The 25,705-nt window shown below is 41.9% G+C and overlaps 1 protein-coding gene across 22 annotated transcripts in view; it reads right to left on the bottom strand.

The window, feature by feature from the left end:
• Positions 1-279: 279 nt before the first annotated feature.
• The window catches only part of LOC119436648 (calcium/calmodulin-dependent protein kinase type II delta chain), a 241,175-nt gene continuing 215,749 nt past the window's right edge, over positions 280-25,705 (bottom strand). For 18 of the 22 annotated variants that reach the window (XM_037703586.2, XM_037703589.2, XM_037703593.2 and 15 more), the window contains 3 exons: positions 20,077-20,171; positions 10,750-10,864; positions 280-4,682 (listed from right to left, as the gene is read on the bottom strand). In XM_037703586.2, coding sequence (XP_037559514.1) covers positions 4,550-4,682; positions 10,750-10,864; positions 20,077-20,171 — 343 coding nt within the window. In that variant the 3' untranslated portion in view covers positions 280-4,549. The remainder of the gene's footprint in view (positions 4,683-10,749; positions 10,865-20,076; positions 20,172-25,705) is intronic. The other 4 variants (XM_037703587.2, XM_037703605.2, XM_037703590.2 and 1 more) reach the window with 3 other exon arrangements.

Raw genomic sequence — 25,705 nt, 5'->3', positions numbered from 1 at the left:
TTCTGCTAGATGACTTCTAGCTGTGGGCTTTGTTGCTCAGTAACATCTAGCAACATAGGCAATCTCTATGCCGACTCATGCACACCCACTCTTTGTAACCATACCATAAATTCCAGGGAGTTTTATAAACATGTTCCACACATTAATACTTACCATTTAGGTCATGTGACAACAGCACAGGGTCTTGCAAATATGGCTTAGTCTGCAACTATAAGACAATACCGATGTGTGCAGTGTGTGTTTTCAAACACATAAATGTCCAATTCAAACTGCTACAGCCAAGATTGAAGAACCAATTTTTATTGTTAAAAGATGGAGATTGTAGGGGAGGTGGTGACACACTGCAATATATATCTAGGAAGAAAAGGGACATAGGGGAGGAGCAAAAATAAGCTCCGTAGAGGAGAGTTCACACTGCAGTTAATTCTAGGCTGAATATATTAAAATACAAAATGATACATGTACATGGAACGCGAGTGGAACCTCGTTCAAACAACCAGACTGCAAGCATGTTTCATTTGCACAACTTTACGTAGAATATAGACGCACTCTTTGACACATTAAAGAATGCCCAATGAGCACTCCTCATAAATTTACGGTTTAGTTTATAATGCGGGAGATGCACTTTAGAGAATGAAGTTACTTGAATAGGAATCTAGCTCTCTTTTGCGTTGTTGTCTATAGAGATTTACAAAAGCTTACACTCACTATAAGCCTGAACAGTCCACTGAAGTCTATACTCAGACATTCATTTGTGAAACATGCTCAAATTACAACCAAGTGATGGAGCATCATTCAGCTGTTACAGAGTTACCTTTCAACATCTGGAACAGCAGAGGTTTAAACACAGCATCAATAGGCCACGTACCGAGAGGTGCACTAATGCACAGAGCATAGTAGGTTTTGCGTTCTTCACTTGTGCACCTCTCTTTGTGCCAGTTCTCAGGTTTGTTATTCACATTTGATGAACTAGGTAGCACAAGATGCTTAAACCTCAATCTCTATAGTCACATTGAAGCTCGTACCTGTCTACCTACAAAGTTGTAATTGTTGACTACATGCCAGATGTCGAAAGTGTCTCGAGGCAAGCGGTAAGAAGCTGTTGAGGCTGCTTATAAAACATTGAAAAATCATATTCACCGAGCAATGTATCAATGCAAATCACCTAAAGGCCAAGTGTGCATGTCTTCAAAGACATCAAAAGGAATAAATGTGTACCACAACCTTCTATTTAACGAATATGCAAGATGTAATGCATATTATGCCATGTTTGCACTGTTACATTAATTTAAAGGCAGTTGCACAAGGCTGTGCACAAAGTGGCCTAGATGGTGTTGCTGCCTGTGTAAAGTTAGCAGTATTTTTTTTTTTTTTTTTATTGAAAGCTCTTGTCCACCTCCTCAGCCCAGCTACAAGTCACTCCATTCTTCTAGAAAATGTTTAGCACTGTACACCCGCCATACTACAGAAGAGAGGGCATATTTATAGAAATGTGCTCTTTACTTTTCCATGCAAACTAATTGGTAAAATTTCGTCAGACAGTCTCGCAAAGCTGCTTATGCCCTCAAGCTAAAAAGACGCGTTAAATCTAGCGCAGATATTGAACAGTGCCTGGGACAAAGATGGCACTCTTGGCTCTTTGCTATCAAGGCAGAACTGCAGCTACAGCTGTCAGTTAACTATTAGCCAAATGTCCAAGTAAATTTTTGTTGTGCCATAAGAATCGAACATTTTTCTCATCCAAGTTGAATGCTAGCAGATGTGAGTTACTGTTCCAAATGATATACTATACCTTTTCAACATTAACAAGCACAGACAACAAACATGAGTATGGAAATAGATGTCGTGAATCTTGATTTAGCAAATTGTGATATCCAGAACAAGTTTAAGTGGGACAAAAGGTCTTGCGCAGTGGTTGAATGGGTTTTGGTTTACCAGAACATTGCAAGCAACCATCCTCCTCAATGTCTCCATAGAGTATGTGAACTACATGCACGGGTTGACATAGCTTTGTAAAACACGACTGCAGGCAGAGGAACAAAAGGCATGTGCACGTGACACAGTCAGTGTTCTTTGAATTAAAGGCATACTAAACATTTTCAGCTTTAAAATATAAACTTAGCATGAGATTGTACTAAACACGCAAAGAAAACAAAGCCTAAAATAATCCTTTAAAAAGTAAAAAGAAAACAAAATGCTTTTATTATTCATATAAGCAATATAGGGAACTATAGGTACACCTGAATGATGAATTTTATTTTGTCAAACTAATTTGGATGTGTAAAGGCACCCAAGAAAAAAAGTGCTTCATGGCCAATGTTCATTTAAAATATGGTTATCCGTCTGCTCAAATGGGGTTTTTGGAAAACTGTTCACAAGCATAAAGCTCTTGTTCCTGATTAATGCAAAACATTTACTGACAAAGTATGCATCTTAAACATAATGAGGAAAAAAGAGTGCACCAAGGAATGAAAACAAATTTGTTAGGATAGTGTATAATCTTTAATTTATAAATATCAGGCTCAATATAAAGAACTCTTCATGGCTGCACATTTCTCTTTTTTCCATGAGGTATGTGCACCATAACAAAAACTTGTTATAAAACTTTGTCAACAAAAACAAGCACAAACAAAATAAAAACATGCAAATACCAGTGTCAAGAAAAGAATGCGCGTATGCGATAAAAGGAGGAAAGCTGACTGCACTGTGATGCAGAAGAATGTGGGAGGTGCAGAAAAGCACACAACTGTGCATGTCTCAGAGCCCGACATCACATCACAAATGCAAAACGAGGTTGGGAGAGCCCACGGAGAAAGCGTATCCAAGCGAACAGCACCAGAGACGGGGGGGAAGGGGGATGGGATGCTCTCCTTGTCCTCTCTGACAAGAGCAAAAGAAGCCAAACAGGTATCACAGTGCACAATACATGCACAAAGACGCACGAGATTGAAACTTTTTTTTTTCTTGAAGAAAGGCTGCACTAGTGCACCTTGCAGCATGCGGCACCTAAAGCTCACACTGCAAGTGCTGCAGCTACAGCCCCTGGCCACACACAGAAATGTGGCCTCTGGCTACAGACATGAGGTAAGAGGTAGCTCAGTCCCCTTCTCTGTCTCAACCTCACCACTGATACTACACTCCTGTGGCAAAGGCAATGACAACAAAATGCTTGGTGTTCTGCCCACACTCACCAGAACCTTGCAACAAAAAAGTCTGGCACATGCAGTCATAACAAACATGCCCGCAACTGTGGATGCAAGATCCCTTGTGCCACAAGATCAAGAAAGGAACAACAACAACAACAACAAAAGAATGATTCTGCCATGTTCGTCACAGCACATGCTGCATTTTTCTCTGCTTCAGAGACATGTGTATGATGCTTGCAGAAAAAGTGTTTTGCTGTGTGCAGAAGAAAAGCTGTGAGGTGCAACTACCCTCGATGTAAGCCTTACATTTTCTATAATGCCAGTGCAACCACAGCTATTAAGATATGCACCTAAAACACTGCACTTGCAAACACAGCTTTCATATGACAGGTTTAGGTGCCTGCGATGCAATGTGTCTTCACATACTGAAGTTTCTTTCCATTAACATGACAGGATACACAACCCAAAAGGAAAGCCTGTCTCTCTGGAAAGAACATTCTCTGCTTTCACTTCATTGAGAGTGTAACCATAAAGAAAAAAAAAAAAAAAAACGAAGTTTACAGATCAGCTAACTACATAGTGAGTGTAGTATAGGAAAGGCAATTCATGACTGAGTACATGTCTTTAGGCATAAGGGAGCAACAAGTGCAATGGATAAAACACTCCAGCTGAAATGGTAATGTGGTACAGTGACCTTCAGTTGCCAAAAGGGTAATCGAGGTCAAGCCTTAAGATTGGGCACATCCATGTCCATGACAGCTCTTGGACACCTCTGTTAAAGGGTCAAACCTGTAGAAGTAATAGTTCACGCACAGTGCTTTGAAGAACAGAAATCTGGCGTGAGAAAAAAAGAATGCAACAATGGGCCTGAGAGGAAGCAGTTCACACTTACACTAGGAAAAGAAAACAAAAGGTTCAGCTGCAGTAGAGAGCTGAGGCCAGCCCAGCAACTTTCAAGAGGGCAACATTTCAGCCCATTTATACATGGCCCTAGCTAAGGTGATAGTGCAAAGGCTCTAAAGTGTGCAAGAACCTCCCACATCTGGCTGTAGTGCAGGCAGGCTGCCAGCCTGCAGCTGCTACATTCACCAGTAGATGGACCCAGGGAAAACAACTGCCTGTGATGCCCAATGCAGAGTCTACCTCAACAACCTGACTCACTCCATAGTACACAGACTGCACCACTGGCTGTGTTTAAGCTTCAGCACCCAGCACTGCTGCTGATAGGACCAGACCACAAACATGAACTGGAGGCAGGTGTCTCTCTCTTGGTGTGGGCTGCCAGAACCGTGGCGCGGGCGAGTATGACAACTTGCAGAGGTACAAAAAAGAAAAAAAAAAAAAGAGGTGGGGGAAGGACGTGAGTGGAACCGGAAGAAGCCAAAGTTATAGCAGGGTCCTGGCTACTTGGCCGCGGGGTCAGGGTGCATGCCAGCAGAGTTTCCCGAGCGGTGGAAGTGGATGTTCTGCCACTTGGTGTCCTTTCGGTGCCAAACACGAGTCTCCTCTGTCTGTCGTGTACGTGGAATGCCCGCCCTGCACAAGGACACACCCCTTTACTTGCATTTCGGGTGACACACTTGGTTAGGAAGGTATAAAAATGAGTGACACTGTATTTTATAGCCCACATGTCCCGCACAAGAAACACAAACATCAGAGCATACCAGTTCAGCAAAAAATATCTTATGTCTATGCCAAAAAGCAGTGTATAAGCACAATTGAGAAAACTTGTGCAAGCTTAGTGCAGAAAATAATGTGTTTACTAATTAAACCAGCTAGTTCAAGAGGTGCAGCATGACTCTGGAATTCTGTTGGAGAACTACCTCAGTACTGTGCGGCAGTTGTAAACACCCATGTGACACCATTTATCAAGTAATTAAGCTTATTGTCCCAAAGCAATGCATGAGTTATGAGAGATGCTGTAGTAGGGAGCTCTGGACTAATTCTGGTCCCCTGAGGCTTTTTAATGTGCATCCAAAACATGGTACATGAAGTTCTTTTTCAATTACACCCCTATTGAAATGGTCATGGCAAATTGGAATTGAATTTGTGACCTTGTGCTCAGCAGCAAAGTGCCACTGTAGTAGTAGTAGTTTATTACATTAAGGACAAAAGGAGGAAGGCAATGAAGGGCCACAGGCATCATAACTATGTATCTCACTTCCAAGTGGACGCCTGATCTGTCCCATTGCTGTGGGAAAGATACAGGCTAAAAGAAAAGATAGGAGAGGGGAATGTTACAATAAAATAGACAAAGAAAATACACCTAAGCCACCACTGTAGGTTTGATGCCACTGTACTTAGCACAGGAATCAGCAGCAACATGGCCGAACAAAAGTTAAAAGCAGTGTAGTGACAGGTTACATAGCAGCCAATGAAACTCTCTCAGCCAGCGACTCCTAATGAAAATACAAAAGCTAAAAGGTTTAGGGGTGAAAATGAAATTCTTGAGGCAGGCAATGCAAGCATTTTTATCCATAGTAACAAACTGATGCTTCAAAAGCCGATGCTTTAAATGTGTTCCTTCAATGAATCCCCGAAATTCTATCATTCTCTATTTCGCCATTTATTACAGGCTGCTTAACTGCAACAGCTTCTCAAGAGCACACCTGGATGTAAAATATCCAAAAATAATTCTGTCTCAGCACTGAAGATTCAGCGTGGAATAAAAAGAGGGAACATTTGCCTTCATTTTCTCCACTAGTAAAATTTTTTTCCATCAAACAGTTCTTAAATTGGTGTGAAGTAGACACGGAACAACCACAGAAGGAAGACGAGAAAGAAAAGGTTACCGGTTATCGTGTACCAACTAGCCCAGCAGCAAGCTTTACTCGGAGTTCTTAAAGAATGCTCTGCCGGTCTAAACTAATTTAGTGTTGTTCTTTATAATGTCCCTTTAAGAGCCAATACACAATCCATTTAAGAGCCAAGGCACACAGTTTTCTCAGCCAGAGGTCGTAGCAACCTTGTCTTTCAAGTATGTGAAATAAGTGGCTTTGTCGGATATAACATGGTACTAAAAAGCCCAGTAATATATCATACAAATCGACATCCAACAGCAAAACTAATTGCAGCCTGTTAACTAGTCCCCTTCTGAATAGTTCTATAGCTTCTGCAATAAGCTTGCAGTGCACCTTTGTTGTTGTCAGTCAGTGCAAGTACAACATGAATTACACAGGTCTAGAGCAGGGTGTCGAATAAAATTTTGTTCCTGTTTTGTTTTGGTTCAAGGCAAGTGGTTCCAGCTCAACTAAGGAGTAAAAAACAATTCAAACCGGTTTGATCTGGTTTACACTTGTCTGCATAACTAAAGAATAACTAGAGGAAAAAAGATGCACAGAAACTTGAATGCTTGATCCAGCACAATAAACAAGCCGTGAAAGTGGAAGTTGCCTTAGTGACCCCACCTTGCTGCAGAAAAAAAAGCCAACAGGCTCAGGACTTGCAAGCATGGAAGAACAACAACTCAGGCACTGGAGTAAGTTTTATACACATATACACATCAAGAATTATGCCCTAACGGCAAGTCTTTATCGCAAAAAAAAAAAAAAAAAGAGTAAGCTTTAGCCCTCAAGCATCTGTTTCTTTGTGGTTCATATGTATTTTCAATTTTACAGTTACCTTAAATTTATATTGTTACATGATGAAAGACAGAGAAAGAAACAGCCAAGATGGTCATCACCTTGCACAAGACCATGGCATCTTTATCAACACAATCACTGATGTCTCTGTAGGTGCAAAATAGTATGTATAACAGTATTAAAACAGTTTAGCACTATCTTTTTGCTATTATATAGCAGTTAATATTTAAGTACATATATCTTCAGCACATTATGGAAATTTTTTGCCTTAATCAATGAATTACTCTCACTCTGATGCTGTGTGTTTTGTAGAGTTGGCGGCAGAGCGCTCTCAGTGATTAACGTCACGGTGAATATGTACGGCAAGGATGTACAGTGCTGTCCATTGCTGTGTAGAATGTGTGAGCAGCCCACTCCAGTCTACAGGGCGATGCCTGGTGGCAGCTGCTAGGTTTGAGATCGTGTGTCTAGGAGCATGCACAGCCTAACAGACATGCAGTACTGCTTTTCACGAGTGGTGACGTTGATAAGTGCCTTCGTTCAACCTAACATGAACTCGGCCTTACGGCGCTCACAGCCTCATTGCACTACGATGCCATAGATTGAGGCGTATGGGCTGATAATGCATGCCCGATCCATTCGCAACAAATGGTGCGCTTACTGAGTGTTCGAGATACTGTTCCTCTTCCACAGTCAGCCAAGGAGCCATGGTGAAACTGAGAATTCAGCAGAAGTGTTTGGTATTCATACAGTTATTCTAGTCACTACACGCGTTATGTAGTCACATTATTGGCTGACATTATTATCTGAGATTGGTTAAAAAAGATGCGATGTTTTGCATACTAAATGACGTGATGAAGTGCACATATTTCCAGCCCACGTGAGTGATTTCAGGGCCCTGCGGCACAATGAAACAGTGCCCTCAAACCATAAACACACCCAGCAAAACAAAAGCGCTTACCAACACCACCACTTGTTTAAAGCAATGCACGCAGATCTGCATGTCTCTTAGGCCATGCATGCTCCTGGGTGCAGTATTTCAGACCCAGAAACTGCTGCAAGGAGTCCCCCCACAGAGTCAAGAGGGCAGCTCCCGCACTCTATACAACAGTGAACGGCACTGTACACGGTCCATAGCTACAGCCCCTCTCCTGATACAGTGACATCACCACTACTTTTCACACCACTGCACTATTATAATTTGAGCTTGCTTGTGAAGATACCTCACCTTCTATGTGCAAGGTGTCAAAATAGATATGTGGTTAGCTGCAAGCATGGGTGCCAGTGCAGTGGCGTGCGGCTGTACACCAGCTTTCTTTAAAAATGAAGTAGCTCTATGGGGTTGAAGAGGGGAGGGGCTAGGCCGATACTGCAATGCTGTTTTAGTTCGCATCCTTTGAGAAACCCCATGGGATTTTATCCTTGCACCTTGGGGTATGCAGATCGTGTTCTTAAACAAATTGCAATATTTGTCTCTTATTAGTGCTCAATATGCTGTGCATCACAAATCATGTGACAAATTATGTCAATTCAAGAAAATAACTGCTAAAAACAGCTTATGAAAAAAGAGGGGGAAAAGAGATCTTTTTTTTTTTTTTCGGTCACTCGAGTCGGTTACCGTGATTCCCATGTTATCTTTCTGTCATGCCCACTTCAATTTATGTAACAGTGTACCAAAGGCAACCGCTTAGCATTTCACTTAGCATTTCTTTTTACCAGCCATCATACAGGTATCTGAGATCATCACAGCTACTGTAAATTCTTCTTTTGTTGCAAAGCTGCAGCTGTTCAGCTGTGACGCAGCTGGCAGGCTGCATAATTCAGTTGATGCTTGCACAGGGCAACAGATGAGAACTTGCGATTGGCTATATACTGTACTGAACCGTGCTCAAGTTACCACTTGCCTGAGTCAGTTTTGAAGAAATTATTGAAGCTGGAAGTCTGATTTCACTCTATCCGTGCTCATTGATACCTTTCGATATCCCTGACATTTGTCTCGATAGGTGTCTAGGTCAGCTTTCTTTCTTTTTTCTTTTTTTCTGTCAGCCACTGCAAGCAGATGGGCTGGAGGCCAAAAGGGATTGAACTTCAGTGACATTTGTTGATTTCTCAGTGTACCTCCACTCGATGATGGTTGGCAGCTTAGTAGGTTCCCTTACAGATGAAGTGGCCCATTCATAATTCAATTCAATTAAAAACAAGTTGCAATAGTGATAGCATGGTGCTATTAACAAGCAACATGCCACTGAGAGCAGACCTGCTCTCAGGGATTCAATCACGGACTGCTCTGCTGCTACACCACGTACGACACCATGCATACGACTTTGGTGGCACAAATTCAAGGATTTATCTCTTTAGTTGCATTGTTCTTGGCAACTAATGACCATCTTTTGCATTAAAAAGATGTGAACAGAGCTTAGAGAGGCCAAGCTATCTCAGTGCATAAAGTTGCCTTAGAGTCTCTTCAATGTTATGCTCAGCACTTTTCATTTATTTATTTTTTTCAGAATCGGTATGTACAGTAAAAGCTCGATCATACGAATCTCACGGGGTCACGAAAAATATTCGTATTAGCCGAAATTCGTATCATCAAAACACAATTAAAACTACTGTCGAATCTCGATAATTCGAACTCGAAGGGGCCCGAAAATTTGTTCGATATAAAAGGACGTATTTTTGAAGTATTCGTGCACCATAGCACGATGCACGAACGGTGCGAGTCGTGAAATATCGCGGCGCGCAAGCGCATAGCAAGCGTGGGCCACGAAACTGCCCACGCCGGCTAACGGTCGCTTCCCGATAACGACAGAAAACGAAGCTTCAGGGAGCGAGCGGGCGGCGCCGGCACACGGGTGCGTGCGGAGACCGTCGAAGGTGAGGGAGGAGGGCGCGCCAGGGAAGCGGATTTGGCCGCGTCAACTCCGCCGCTTCGGTGGCTCCCCTCGCCCTCCCTCTCAACTCCCTCGTAGCTCTCTCACCTTCGACTCTGTGCGCACATCTCCGTGCGCGCCCGCCGCCGTGCTGGCGCCAGCTTATTTTAGCCGCCCCCTGAAGTTTCGTTTTCTGCCGTTATCGGGAAGCGAGCGTTTGCGGGCGTGGCAGTTTCGTTGGCCCGACTGTGCCTCCGCCGCTGCTTCCCTCTGCGCTGCTGCCGCAGCGTGCAAGGTCAACATGTGACTAGAAAATAGAGTAGAAGGGTTCACTGCCATTTTATCCGCGGGACTGAGACGTCGGCACTAGTGTGTGCTAGAATACGGTTGTCTAGAATACTCTAGTCGGCACGTACACACTTGTTCCGGCGCGATGCAGAAACGGCGACCTTGCAATTTGAGAGAGGGGGAAATTTCCGCCGCGGGTTCTTTTTTTTTTTTTCCCCGTTCCTTCGCGCGCGGCATTGAGGGGTCTCTCCTGAGCTTTTGCTCTATGGCGGTGTCGGAGCAATGCCAGTCGGAGGCGCTGCCGCGTTATTTGGCGCGCTGCTAAAGCATTGTCGGTACGCGGTATGTTCGAAGTAAGCGTGTTCGAATTAACGAGATTCGACTGTAGCTAAATTAAAGAGTCAGAGGTGAACTCACTCAGGCACATGTACGTAAAAAGCATTTATTTCTTGAAGCGCCGCCGCTTCAAACTCTTCGCGCCCAGTCGCGGAGTCCGCGCTGTCCGGCGCCGCGCCTCCGCACCAAAAGAGAAGGAGAGAAAGCGCATGACTGCGCGCTGTTCTCTTTCGCGGCCGTCGGTGGGGCGGCGTTTATTCGTGTCAACCGACGCAGGCTGAAAATCGATTCGTAACAACCGTTCTCTAGCACGTTGCAAAGTAATGGGGCTCGGCCGGGACCACAGAAAAATTCGTATCATACGGAAATTCGTATTAGCCGTAATCGTATCATCGAGCTTTTACTGTATTATTAAAAGTTTGCTCATATTACAGGTATTTAGTATACAGAAGGAGGTCCCATAGTCAAAGACTGTATCGGGACCTCCTGAACTCTAATTTTATATTGAGAATGACGGCGAGGGCACACCTGTCGATGTACTGCATCAGACGAATGTAAGCAATGCAGGCAGCATCATCCCCTAGTAGATGCACTGTAGGGTTTATTATCGTTGTGTTCTGCGACTTGTAGCTCTTTCCTGCACCTGGAAGACAAAAAGAGAAATTAGTTGCTCAATGCTAGCGAATCATTTTGACCCTATATGCAGAAAATTACTTCCCCACCATGATATTCTTTGGGTGATAGTTATTTCAGCCAAAGTGCATATTTCGTGCAGAGTATATATCTGGGCTGCCATTCCCAGTGCCATGCTGTCTACAAGTCTGAGAAACCATGCTTTGAACAAACATCTCCAAGTGAAATCTTTATGAATATTGTAAATAAAGCTACTAATTTTCTCCGATACCAAAGTAAGTGAGAAATGTGTAGACACAAGTTAATAGCAAGAAAAAATTCCACTTGAGATATTTAGCATGTGCAAGGTGAAAAAAAAAATAAGAGAAATATACAACAGTACACAGAAAAAAAAAAAAGCCCTTATAGATGTAAGTCTCACCCAGATTGTTGAATTCCAGGAATTGGTGGAGCATTAGGCAAAGCACAAAAGAGTCAATCAGCAAGATCATTTTCTACTCAGCACCAAGCTTTCAAACTGATGAGGCATATCAAAATTTTCTGCAACTCTATAGACAATTCCTGTAATTTTCTGCATAACTGGACTATTAGAGTTGACAGAAAACTTAACAACAAAGGAACAGAAAAAGTACGGTCAGTGTATGTTGTGTAAAATAACAAAATAAGCCATTCCTGCTTTAGTTACAGACTACACACGCAGTTATTGATCGCTATGCTTGCGACAAAAAGAAGGAAAAAAAAAAGCTTATTAAGCTGAATGTTTGGTACTGCACAAGCATGCAAAGCAAGTTATACAAAACAAGATACTATGTGTTAGTATTATTCATGTATCTGTGGTTTTTCTTTTTTTTTTTTTGCAGAACATGTATTCCTGCTGACGTAATTTCTGACACAACAGTCCCTGCACAAGGTAGCATGTGCCACCGCCACACCTCATCACCTATTGTTGCCATTCCTGCTTAATTCAACTTCCAAATTTCCCCTAAAAGGAATGCTTTGCAGCCAAACATATAAATTTTGACAAATGAAGCCCTGAACAAAGATAAATACTGCTGCTGACAAATGTACATTAGAAAAGAACTTCCAATTGAAACAAAGCCTGAAAATAAAGAATATGTTCAAGCTCATGATTTACTAGCTCTAGTTTTGGTACTGCTGCAGTACCTATTGATTAGCTGGCTTTGGTAGCAAACTAAAGCTTAGTTATGAGCAAAAACCTACTAGGCGCTCGTAAGCATCAGTAATCTGGTGGCCAATTTGCTATTTCCTTTTCAACAATAAGGTTTGTGTGTCATGACTTAGTCATCTGAACAATATAAAATAAGTACAGAGACAGTAGACTCGGACTCGTTAAATATTGCTGCTAAGATTAACCACCAACTATGCACAATGCTGATGCTGTATACAAACATCTGTAAGACATTAAAGGCATGGCATCAGTAAATTAGGCGCGTGCCCAGGAGTTAAAAGAGTACATATAAAAACTTGATCAGATAAACTTTTTCACTCTGAGAGTGAATGAACAGAGTTTTAGCTTGTCCGGTCCTCGGGAAAATACAGGCAGACTGGGTGTTTTACTGGAGGGGCGGAGGCGTAAACGTGAGCACCCTGCATGGTGCAGCCACCTGGTGATGCACTGCTCAACCAGACAAGTACAGCTAATATTGCAGTAACCAAGTGAATTCTATTTCGCTGCTGGTGTAGATTTTCGGCAGTGGCGTAATCGCCTTGCTGCCGAAAACTTACACCAGCAGCAAAAGAATACACTTGGTTACTGCAATATTTGCTGTGCTAGTCTGGTTTAGCTCTGCGCGACCAGGTGGCTGCACCGTACAGGATGCTCATGTTTACGCCTCTGCCCCTCCGGTAAAACGCCCAGTTTACCTGCGTTTACCCGAATACCGGACATGCTAAATCTCTCTAATATCTTATCACATGTCCTACTTCTTGCATAACAGACAAAATTATAGCCATGTATTTATAACCAAACTAGTTAGCTGTGTCTGCCTGAGACAACTTTCTCAGGGGCTTCTTACTAGACAAGGCTTTCTTTTTTGTTTAACTGAACTTTTTGCCAGTTTGTTAGCTTTTGTAATGCCACACTTTCCCAGTGAATCCATTATGCATCTCAAAATTCAGTTGGCCAAGAACCACTTTACACTGACTCACAGCTGTATTATCTATTATCATTATCTGGAAGAAGAGATTGACATATCCCAATTCAAGGGGGTTAACAAATTGAAACTCATTCATAAGGGTTATCTTTGCTAAAATTCTGAGAAAGCACAGGTCATCCAGTTTATAGGTCAATTATCCTTTGCTGTTTTGCTGGCAGGTTCAATAAGACTTATTCTTGGGCAAATTGCTTATGGTCAATGTTAGCGCTAATGCAACACATTACACATAGATGACAGAATGGGTGTAAGTCCTGTGCTGTTCTGTGTGTAAGAGCACCAACATGTTACTGTAAATGCAGAAGGTTCTTCACAGAGCAATCTTTCTTGTGCGTTATGCCAATTCAACGTCTCAACGGGACAGAATGTCACAATATATGAGGCGGTGCTCAAGAATAACTGGGATGTTTTTCTCTTGCATGGATGCTTTAATGCTTATTGAACACAACAGCAACTATTGAAAGGTGAAGACTTTCCATATCAGTACACCAATCACTTTAACTCTAAGTAGAATTTTACTGCTTCTGATCTCTCATGTGTATATGCAAGCATAAATGTTTCGCTATATTTAATGCCGCTGTGAGCAGACAGGGAAGCAAAGTTGTCTTTTCTTATGCTGCATATGGCTTGTATTGCTTGCTTCAGTTCTAAATTTATCATTTCATAGATGTCTCAACGTCTTATACTGACTTCATGATATAATTTCCAGCTTTCACACTGAAGCAAGCTGTCAGCAAATCGTTTATGACCTTTATAAATTTCATTCATAAAGGCTATAAATGATTTATAAACAAAGTGAAAACAGATTTTGTCATCATTCTGTTTCTGCTATGCACCAAGATTATGTGGTCTCAAGTGAAATCAACATGTTTCCAAGTTTACGTATCTCGCAATATCACAGGTATGAATGCACCAAAGTAATGCTAAATAAATGTGCAGTGCTTAGGTGAAGTGAAATTAAATTTCTTTTTAACATTTATTGACTTTTTTAAATATATCTCTTCTGTCATTAAAACTTGTTTGTCAATTTGTAACATTTAATTTTCCTTTTCCATTAGCTAGTTACCTGAACTACAAATTTGATTTTTTTCCTCCTGTTTCACAATGTGCTCCACAATGCATGTATGCAGCAGAAAATTACTTCAGGAGCTGACCACGTGTCTTAAGTAGCAAAAATGTTCAATAAGAAGACTGCTATGCTGAACATGGAGTGATCTATACCACCACACCACAAGGTGTAAAAAGCATACAGGTAGAAATACATGTTCTGCAGAAGGCTTAACATGATGACCCGTGCACAATCCTGTGTCACAAAGCAGCTCAAGCTAACTACAATAAACGGCGTACATGAAAACCAAATCTACAGCAGATTAAAAGTGCAACAAGTTTAGCTTGTACAGCTCTGCTAATAGCCTACGCTCCAACCTTAGGTGAACCACAACATGTAAACTAGCCAGGCAACAGCTTATCTGACATACTGAAGATGATGTAGGTTGCAGCAACCAACACAGACTCCAACGCTTACCCTGATGGCATTATGGTATACTGTGCAAAATATTTTAGAGATTAAAACTGAACACATCAGGACATAAATAAACGCTTTTGTTGAAAACTACACAAGGACAGAGAATAGCTACGAGCATACAAATAAGTTTCTCTATTAAAATCAAGCCATCAGATTTATCAAACATGCATACAAGGTGTCCTATGTAACTTGATCAACACAACAGTTCCTTTTTTGTGCGTGAAGATAAAACTATACAATGTTGACAGTTATCTAGCGCAAGCAATTACATATCCAATTTTTTTTTAGAACAGGGTTATATTAACTGAGTGCCAAGTGAAGTACACAAGCAGCTGCCTGAAGAGATGGAAAGTTGTGCAGTTAAGAAAAAATTTTTTAAATTGCAGTGCCAAATTATTGAAATGACAGCAATTATTATAGTGAAATATTTATTTTGCACCCTTGCAAAGTGATCAAAATTCTAAAGAAACATGACAATCTTGTTGTTTAGCAATTACATTAGTGACTGCACATACTTTAATGTACCACGCTAACAAGCGAAGTTCCAACTGATTCCACATGCAGCGTCTCTAAATCAAGCAGTCGTATCAAAGGTTATTTTAATGTATACAGTTGACTTCTGTTAATTCGACCTTGATAGGACTGGCGAAATTGATCGTATCATCTGGCAGGTTGAACGAAAGAAGAAGCCGGAAAAACACCTAATAGTACACCACTTCTTCAATTGAGTCTAGTATTTGCCCTATTGTAACACGCCCCCCAATCTAATGTGCACTCAGTTCTTACGGGTTTAAAGCAGAAAACCATCGGAAAAATGATGTTAAGAGATCCCAAAATGAATTAGAAATCTAACACACACACGATTTTGTTTATTTAGAAAGTGTAGCATGCCTCTAATACTGACATTCAGAAAAAGATGAAACCAGTAAAGTTTACGTTCACAGATGAAAATTTACTTACAATGAATGTCCATTGTTGTTATTCTCAGACGGAACTTTACTACTCTCTATGGACCATTACATCTCCTCCTCCGCAGAGTCCAGTGCGCATGAGACATTTTGCATTTATTGAGCATTTTTGCGACAATTGCAAAATCGATGGTGGGCCATGCCTTGACTAACTATTTTGCTAGTTCATCCTGCAATGCATGTAATCTTTGGGAACACCAAAAACACCTGACGCGACTTTGTCGCTGCTAGTTTAGCATATGAAGTAACTTCTTTTGAATTAGCTTTTGTAACCAAAGACTGAAAGTGTTGTGTTGTTGTCACTATTCTATGTGACGACTTGTTCTGTTGCCATCATATGATGACAATGGCTATGACGCTGCACTCTATATTATGCTGGCTCCGACTGCTGCTCTGAAGGTAGGCTGTAGCGAATGCGGTTTTGTATTCAATTGTATTAAATTTGCACTGCAATTGCCCTGAACACAGTTTTGAATCCAAATGAATAAACTGATTCGATTCTCACGGCGCAGGCAATTTTCAGCCAGTTTTGTACTGTAAAAATGAGCCTGTTACAAAAGGGCAAATAAAGTAATCATTCATTGTGAGTGGCCATATTTACCTGAAAGACTTTGTAGGTCAGGCTGAAAATAGGCATTTTTGGCAGGCGATAATGTGCCTTCGATGCATTTACTGTCCCCTAGTGCTGCCTAAATAGACACTGCAGCCACTGGTATCGCAACTTGGGTCATTGTTTTGATCAGGTGCATTTATGTCGACCAGTCCGTGCACATGTGATATTCCGCATTTATTGAGCAACTCCGCAACTATCTCTAACGGGATGGTGGCCCATGTCTTGACTAACTACTTCCCTAGTTCATCCTGCAATGCATGTAATTTTTGGGAACACCGAAAACAACTGTCCAATAAGGGTCAATTTCAGGATAGAAATAATTAAAGTTTTGACTCGTACAAATGTATGGGATTGGCTGAAAACTTTCGTCAGGGTTGAATTAACCAAAAAATAGAATTTAGCCAAAGTTGAATCCACGAAAGTCCACTGTACTGCATTTCATGTATCATAAAGAAAACTTGGTAAACATTTTCAGAGCTTTATAATGGAAATATTGCGATTTTGGCCTCCTAAAAAATTGCAACCACTTTCAGTTTGTATTTTGAGGGGTCGAAAAATAAAGAAATATTCGTGCTCCACGGAATTTTTGTTTGCTTGCTTGTTTGGTTTAAGGAGGGCTGCCTTACGGCATAGGAGAAAAAATAGAAGAAAAAAAAAAAACTATTCTACCCCATGAGAGGGGTAGAATAGTTTTAGGTAGAATAGGGTAAAATAGGTAGAATAGAAGAGGCTAGCATGTGCCCCCCCAGCACAATACCGCATAAGTCAACCCAAAGAACTGGAAGCTTGAAATAACAAGTTTACCATGCAGGTTCTCTGGAAATCCACAAGGCATTATGTACTTGGCTTTTCTGTGGCTAAATTTTTCTTTGCCTTCTCCATTGTACAGAATTTTTTCAGGCATGGGAAATGCTTTGAAGTGTGAATTACTTCGGCCTCGTGCTGCCACCTGTTATCGTCCGGGTTATCCCAGGTGGAAGTGCAACCACTTTGTAAACGTAGTTGTAACGACTTAGACAGGAAGTAGTGCAAAGCTCAATCCTTCGACCCAGTAGCGCACCCAGGATCTCTGCCAGGGGGCGGTTGACAGTTTGCCTTAGTTTGCCAATACCATCTAAACAGCACTAATTTCAATCTCTTCACGGGAAATTGTCAAAAAATGTGCTTTTTGCGAGTGTGCAGACGATTGCATGTCTTACATCTTAGTTGCAGTACTCAAAGGCGCAAGAAAAGAAAAGGGGTTAAACAAAACGGGGGGTTAAGTCGACCTCAGGGGGGGGGGGTTACAACCCCCCCCCCCGTCGGTGCGCCACTGCTTCGACCAAGCTGCATTATTCTTCAAGTGGGAGGCTGGTTTTGTGGAGATGGCAATAGCTTCCTTAACAGCCTTCTGCTAGAGCTAGCCGGCTGGCAATTCCATGCACGACCACTCTCACCTTGAAGGTTGTGACAGAACCTATTTCATTAGTTTTCAAAACATCTACTATCAGGTCTTTTTTATTCTGATATTGTAGTTTTCTCGCAAAAAAAAAATGCTTAAGCTAACTAAATTTGTTAAGCAGTTATTTTAGCCTTAACAATTTATTAATTAAAGAGCACTGTGACTTGCCCAAGATGACTGCCAACATTGTTTTATGTTCATCCTCTCACAATGTGCAAACAAATTTTCTTTTTAGAGGGCTGTACTTAAGGAGGACATCCTCTAAGTAACTTTCTTTTAATTTATAATTATATGACACATGCAACAAAATATAACACATAGCATATATTACATCAATCTCCTAGTTTAAATAGAGATTAACACATGGCCCAGAAGTGCTCAACTACCACTATGTGGACTTAAACATGAAGCCTTCAACTATTCTTTCTGGAAATGCACATCTTACAAGTAAACATTTGCCTTTTCAAAACTCAAAAGCTACTTTAGAACAGTATATTAGGTGCAAGCACACTGAATTAGAAGAAATATACTGCAGCAAATTTTCAATGCAAGCTTCAATGAAAACAGCCCGAAGTGACATATTAATGTGTTACAGTTACTTGACAGTGTTCAAGCAATAAGGCTAGAGTGAACTAAATGAATGTGGAACAATGTACTGTAGTGTTATACAGAGAAAACAAAAATGTTACAATCTTTTGCAGGTCTGCAGATATTGTTCAGTGGGCAGCTCAGTTCAAAAAGTTCCAATGCAGACATCCTATGCATACTGTATTTTCTCGAATCTAAGCACCCCACACTCCTATTTTCAAAATGGAAGGTCTGTGGGGGGAAAATATGAGTGTGCAGATTCAAACAGCCTCTTTGACTGTGAATCTGGCCTGCAGCCGATGGTGTACCAAGGCCTTAAGAAGTGCAGCATTACAAACAGGGTCTAAGGAACAGAATGGCTGTTATGGGACTCTGAGGGCAGGTGCTCAAGTGGAGGGACAAAGGGCTCCATGTCAAGTGACACCACCACTGAGTAATGTTTATAAAGTTAATACAACTCTAACCAAAAAGCAGAATTCACTAAACCCAACGTTTTGGGGCCAACTCAGGCTCTTTCTTCATGGGTTGAATGTCGGATGGTGGAGGAGTGATATTATAGAAAAATCTTGATAATTGAGGGAGGAGACATGAAACCTCTCTGCTATCAAGTTGTTCTAAAAAGCTGCACTCCGCTACCATTTATCATTTAACGCCTGAAAAGGGAGTCAAGTTGGCCTTTTTGGCCAACTTGGCTGAACACTGGATTCGCCGGATTGTGTTGACTGGATTGGCCTGAACACCGGGTTTAATAAGTCTTTTAGGTTGGAGACATTATCAACTTCATAATTAGCCCAACCAGACAGGCAATTCTGTCAAATGTTTAGCTTTCTGATTAACTTTGAGCATCTACAAAATAATACCTATTTTTTGAACTACAAGTTGCATTTTATCCCCAAAATTTCCATTGGTGCTACTTATATATGCATAAAAGCATGAGCTTTTTCTTTTTTCTTCTCTCTCTCTCTCAAGCCCAACACACCGCAGAAGCAATGTCAGCAACGAGCCTATGTCTCGTAAAAGCTACTCAGATGCCGATGACAGTCACCCAGCGATGCTGCCAGCCAAAGTAGTTCAACTTTTCGACTGTGTCGAAGTACACGGCCTTCGATGGCTTCAAGCGAAGTGCAATAAAGGTTGGTGTTCTGCACCTAAGAGAAGTGTCAGTTGAAGTTTTCTTCTGCTGGAATTTGCGGCTCGTAAATATTTTGTTTATGGAAATGTAATGCCCTGATACGGGTAAGTATGGCATTTTGCGATGATAGTACAAGCATGCGTAACTGCGTTTCATCATCCCAACCGAGTTAAAATAGGTGCATCTTATACACCGGTGTGACTTTACTTGTGTGATATTTTATTTGCTTCAAGCCTAAGAATGCTCTCCAACTTTCATCATCGTGTAAAAAAACGGAGGAGGTGGGGATGGCTCAGATTCGAGTAAATGATGCATTGTGCGCACAATTGAAAGATGAAGTCACTTTATGGTGCTGCAAGTGCTACGAGATGTTTTGTAACATATGCAAGGTGAAGCTCCTACCACTGTAGCAACTATACTGTAGCAACTTGTTGTTAGTGTCAGTCACGACAATGGCAAAAGGCTGACACGAGCAACACTCATACAGTGCACTCTCAACTCAAATGCCACATTTCGACACTAAGTGGAGACATGTACACACAAACACACACAAAAATAGCGTGTCACGGATAAATGACAAAGCCCACTTACTACTGGTTGGAGTACTTTAAAGCAGGTTAGACACAGCAGATGTCATCAAAGCAGATTGTGCTTATATTACAATATAACTTGAGTCAAGCATGCAGTGCCACGTATTAAGAGTGCCTCCAGCTACAAAATCTCTACTTAAATTTCAGAGAGTGCCGCTTGCAAAAGCGAGATCAACAGAACCATGCAGTACCATTGTCGAAATAAAACTTGTGGAACTCCATCCCTTCCACTAAGTTACCTAGAGCTTCTGGTTCAAATGCAGTCAAGTGGGGGTCGCACAGCTTTCTGAAAAATGGATACGAAACACTAGGTTAAAAGAGTGAAACAAAGTGCAAAGCAATATGAAATTGATCTCATCCTTTGCATAAGCACAATCAGATAAGATACTGTAAGTAAACACACACATACACATGTATACACACACGCCCGCACACAAAGTATATATATATATATATATATATATATATATATATATACACACATTATGTATATGCCCAAGACGTGCTCATTAATATTTAGGCAGCTTGCATATTTCAAAGTGTTACTCAATGAAAAACCAATTACTAAGTTGGAACTGCTCGCTTAAATTTGTTTAATAGCCTTTACATGTACAGTTTCGCCTAGATAAGAAAAAAGATAATGGTTCTCATGAGGAGGCATCCACCCTCACAGTTATCAGGTGCATGCTTTTATGTCACACATATCAGAACTAAATCAAATTATGAGGTTTAATTTCCCAAAGCAACTCACGGGTTATAAATTGTGTAGATTCAACGCAATGTTCGAATGTAAAATTATGCAAAGCTCGTTTGAGCTAGCAAGGCAGCAGCAGTAGCGGACGACATGAGCACAGCCTCGTCGGCTCTAGCTGTTAGCTGTCTGCGTCACAAGGACGAAGGCGATGTATGATGCTAGTTGAGTGAACAATTTTGATGCATGGTGTATGCACAGAAAGGTACGGCAGATATCTAAATACATTTAAGGCTTCATGCCCCTTGTGTAACAGTGGCACATTCATTCTGGGGAATTCGCCAAGAACGGCCAAAGTTGTGTGTTCGGGCACATAGCCAGTGATCCAAGTTTCCTATGTACCAGGTGTTTCATTTTATGCGGAACACTTCCTTTTAAAAGAAACTGAGATCTTAGCCCATGCCATTTTTGCAGATAGGCTACATGGCTAGGTGGACATAAGTACCAAGAGAAATTTGAGTGATAATTTTGCTAATTACTTAACATGTGCTAATTAACTTTTTAGGGCACATGGTAAAATTGCGAAATTGAAGCCGACAAGTAAACTCGTGTCTCCTTAGCAGAAATCTTAACACTAGTGCCCCTTTAGAGATATGCGACCTTAAAATGTGCTATGGAATACAGTGGCATCCTAGTTACCAGTTTCCAAAAGCATGCCTCAAACAGTTTGATACAGTTTAACTGGAACATCAAGGCAACTTTTTAGCAGATTTTGGGGACAGATATCTCGAAAGTGGTGCTAGTCTTCGGATTTCTGCTAAACGTGAAGAATAGGCGAGAAGCATATGTTAGATATTTAGCAATATTATCCCTGAAATTTTTCTTGTTGCTAACGTGTGCCTAGACATGTAGCCTATCTGCAAAAATGGCAGTGGCAGAGATATGACAGTTTCTTTTAAAAGAAAGTGTTCCACATAAAAAGAAACACCTGGTATACCCACAAGTATATTCAATAAAGAAACGACTACAAACAACAAACCCCGAAGAAAAGGCAAGCTTTGCTTTAATAGACGCTGTAATTGTGGGGCTATGGAATAGTTTCAACCACCGGGGTTCTTTAGCATGCAGCTAGATCTAAATACATGAGGGTTTTGCATTCTGTCCCCACCAGGATCATACTCTGTGTGTGATGGGTTGTGGTGTGCCTTCCTCTTCTTTTTTTTCCTTCATCTCCTTCCTCTTCTCTTTCCTTTTTCTTTTCTCTCCTCTTCAAGCAGGTTGGTGTGGTGTCCCTTTTACGAGACAATTGCTAGCCCCCTTCTCTATTCTCTTTTTGTAGCGTTTATATATGTTTCCATTAATAATAATAATAATAATAATAATAATATAATAATAATAATAATAATAATAACAACATAGCCACAACAGCTGGGAATTGAAACCAGGTCCTTGCGCTCAAAAGCAGAATGCCATAGCCACTGAGCCACCATGGGGTGAAGTACACAAGTGAAGATCTTTAAAACTAAAGGGAAAAAAATAAATCCAAATCTGCGTAACAGTAACATTTCTTTTTCCCATAGCACAGACCAGGCACTAAATGTTAAACTACCTTTTCTCATGACCTAACCAAATAGCCATCAGCAAAATGTTACTGGTGCAAACTTTCTGATGGGCTGAGTGGGATCAGTTTTCAACACAAGATCGTAAAACAACAGCCATATCTGATCTCTTTCCTCAATGCAAGAGTACCACCACCCACATGTACATTTTCAAAGGGCCTGCCAGCTGTAAAACTGCATTGCTTTCACCCCCCCCCCCCCCCCCCGCTCCACACACACACAAACAGGCACATAGATTTAGCTCAGACAGTTCACACAAGAAAACCGCCAACATTCCTTCATAACACATATGAGCACACTTCAACATGTGATGTGACAATGTTTTGCAGTTAGGAATCAGCACATCTGAGCACATTTGCACCTTTTTCATAACACAGTCGAGCCCGACTATATCGAACCCGTTTATATAAAATTATCCCGTATATCGAACAATTTCTAAACATGGTAAATTTACATTGAGAATATATAGCAAAACTTACTGTTACATCGAACGAACATAGCAACGACAACTGATATATCAAACTCCATGTGCCTCAAAAGTGCCCCAGCAAGTTGGCTTTCCCTCGCGGTGGCGGGGAAAACTGCCGGCGCCACAATAGAAAAAATGGTTTGGACTCGACTGTGCACGGGCGAACAACCCCTGCAAAAAATGATCCTGGCCTGCTCGCAGCGCTTACAGCCAATCAGAGGCCGTCGTGCTTTGAGGCCGTCGTGCTGACACCGCAGGTGTTTCCGCCGAAGTTTGGAGCAAGCTGGCAGAGTTCCCGGGTGCTATCGATGGATCGAAATTCGACGAGTTCGTCAGTGTAGACGATGATGTCGCCATCATGGGCCAGCTACAAGATGAGGACTACGTTGCAGACGTCGTGCCGACCACGAGCCAAAGCGACAGCAATAAGGAAATTGACGATGGCCCGTTGCCTACATCCTCCGAAGTGATTAGTGCACTTGCGTTGGTCTGGCGCTATTGCGTGAATATAGAAGGTTGCAGCCTCAGCTGCTCCGACTTGTTGGACAACGTGGAGGCGTGCGTGCTGTCGCAGGCAGCGAAGTCGTTGAAACAGAAGAAAATCCAGGACTATTTTGTTCCAAAGTAGGGCACGCAAGTAAGCCACCATATTAATAAAGTACTTTTCTTATTGGTATGTGCCTTTGCGTCATCAAATCCTATAGTGGGCCTATATCGAATTATGCCACATATTGAACTAATAAACGTTTTTGGAGAGTTCGATATACCCGGGTTCGACTGTAGCATACAACGAATACAATGAAGGCAGATGGCAGTGAGAAATTGCTTTCTGAAACGTACACCAGCACATAAATCACCTGTAACTGGCATGTAAGAGAGCTAGCATACAAATGTTTGTAGTATGAGCATCAAGCAACAAAAATACAGTGTAATTCACCTGTTGATATTTACTTAAAGGGAAACAGACACAAAAGTTGGTGGGTGGTTTTTTGCGTCAGAACAAAAGTTGACCTGTTGAATATGACGAATACAACAAGCTGCTTTGAAAAAAAGAACAAGAAACATCTTTTTTTTTTTGCGATTTTCTGTTGCACTTTGCCTCCAAGCGGCCACCGGCAGAAGCTGAAATTTGACGTCATAACACCCACCCGCGGCCAAGGTCGGCCACAGCTGTCGCAGTGTTTCCAGGTGTGTCAGTCCCTTGCAGCGTTTGTTTAACCCCTTTCGGCGATCTTCGCACGTGGTCCATCTGAAACATTATCCCCGTTGACGTCCACGCAAGTGGTGCATCTTACATGAGGCTTCCTGCGGTCGTCGCTCGGTATTGACGCGTTCGTCACGGCGGAAGGAAATACCCAGACATTGCTGCAGACAGCATCGTCGGTCATGACCACGCCGTTGCACACATTTCCCAGAGATGAGAAGGTGCGTAAACTTTGGATACCTGCCTATTAGAGAGCTTTAGCTTGTCCGGTAATCGGGTAAACATGGGCGTTCGGGCGGAACCGTAAACGTGAGCGGCCTGTATGGTGCTGCCAACTGGTGGCGCAGAGCTCACACAGACAAAAACAGCTAATATTGCAGTAACCAAGTGTATTCTACTTCGCTGCTGGTGCAAATCTTCGGCAGCAACACGATTACGCCACTGCCGAAAATTTACACCAGGAAATGACCAATAATTCTTGCATAAGTGTCAGGTGCAGAGTGAAATCTTCACGCTACGGTTCGCGAAAACCTGACCGGCACTTCTACAGCCGCCTGCTCTTCTTCGTCGCGTGACGCGGAAGGCTCGTAACCGAAAGCGGTAATATTTCTTGCCAAGTTGGAATGGTCCTTGTCTTCAGAGATGTACTCATCGCTGGTAGACGCACCAGAACTCGAATCCATGCGCACGATGGCAACGTCGGCACGCTTCGAATGACCGCGGCCGGCCGGCCGGCTATCCGACGAGGGTGTTGTGACGTCATGCCTTCCAACTCCCGCAGGTCGGGTGGCGAGGCGCGTGCTCACAAAAACACTAAAAATAAAGCCATCGGCTCAAAAATGATCTAAGTGACTACTTCTTTTCGGTGTAATCACACACTGAGTATTCATTTTCAGCATTTTCGTAAAATTTTCAGATTTTGTGTCTGTATCCCTTCAAACAAGATGTTAAATAGTAACCTGCTACAATAACATAACATCTGGACTGGTTGTAAACTGCCACCAAAAATTATTTATATGTTGTCATAAGTATTTTATTTTTATCATTCACACTCTTCCCCCCTCCCAATTTTGGCAGGGTGCAGTGTCAAAAGAGGGCACCTTTCATGACAGCTCAATGTTATGACTATTGTAAAACTACAGAAGCCAAACTAAAATTTATGGTGTACAAAATAAAAATAAAATAATTACTTTAGTAGCCAAGAAACAATGAATTGACTGCATTAACACAAAAGAAGTTAAAAATTTGTGATGGGTTCTGTGGTAGGCAAAATTGATGAATACAAATTATTGAGAGTGCTTAGGGACCTGACCACAGTGGCACAAGCCTATATAACCATTCATTAAGTATGTGTTTTAATGCGTTAAATTGAATCATGCGCTATTTCAACAGAAAACATCTCTCTGGAAATGATCTGATAATGCGTGCCCTCAGCAATGGCCTGCGAACTGTAGTGCCGTTCTCTAGACCAGACATCACATGCCTCCCATCGAAATTAGTGAGGAGTGCGAGGAAAACATACTGGGCCCAGCCCTACGCTCGTCACGTTCGCCTTAAAAGGCTGGATCCCGATATGCAATTTCCTGTTCTGCGTGGAATTCCACGCCCTCATACATGCCTGATACACAGACTGCGATTAGGCGTCGCTTTCATGCGCAAATATTTGCACATCATTGGACAGACGGACTCCCCGGAATGTTCAGTGTGTGGTGTTAGAGAGACTATAGACTATGTGCTCGCGGTGTGCCCTGAGTATGCTCGCGAAAGACTCACACTGGCAGCCACCTTGAGGCATTTCTATAATAGACCAGTGTCGGAGGACCTCTTGCTAAGCGCA

This window comes from Dermacentor silvarum, chromosome 1, assembly GCF_013339745.2.
Source record: "Dermacentor silvarum isolate Dsil-2018 chromosome 1, BIME_Dsil_1.4, whole genome shotgun sequence".
In the NCBI taxonomy this organism is placed as follows: Eukaryota; Metazoa; Arthropoda; class Arachnida; order Ixodida; family Ixodidae; genus Dermacentor; species Dermacentor silvarum.
The sequence above is the reverse complement of the archived record's forward strand: the minus strand, read 5'-3'. Positions and strand labels throughout refer to the sequence as shown.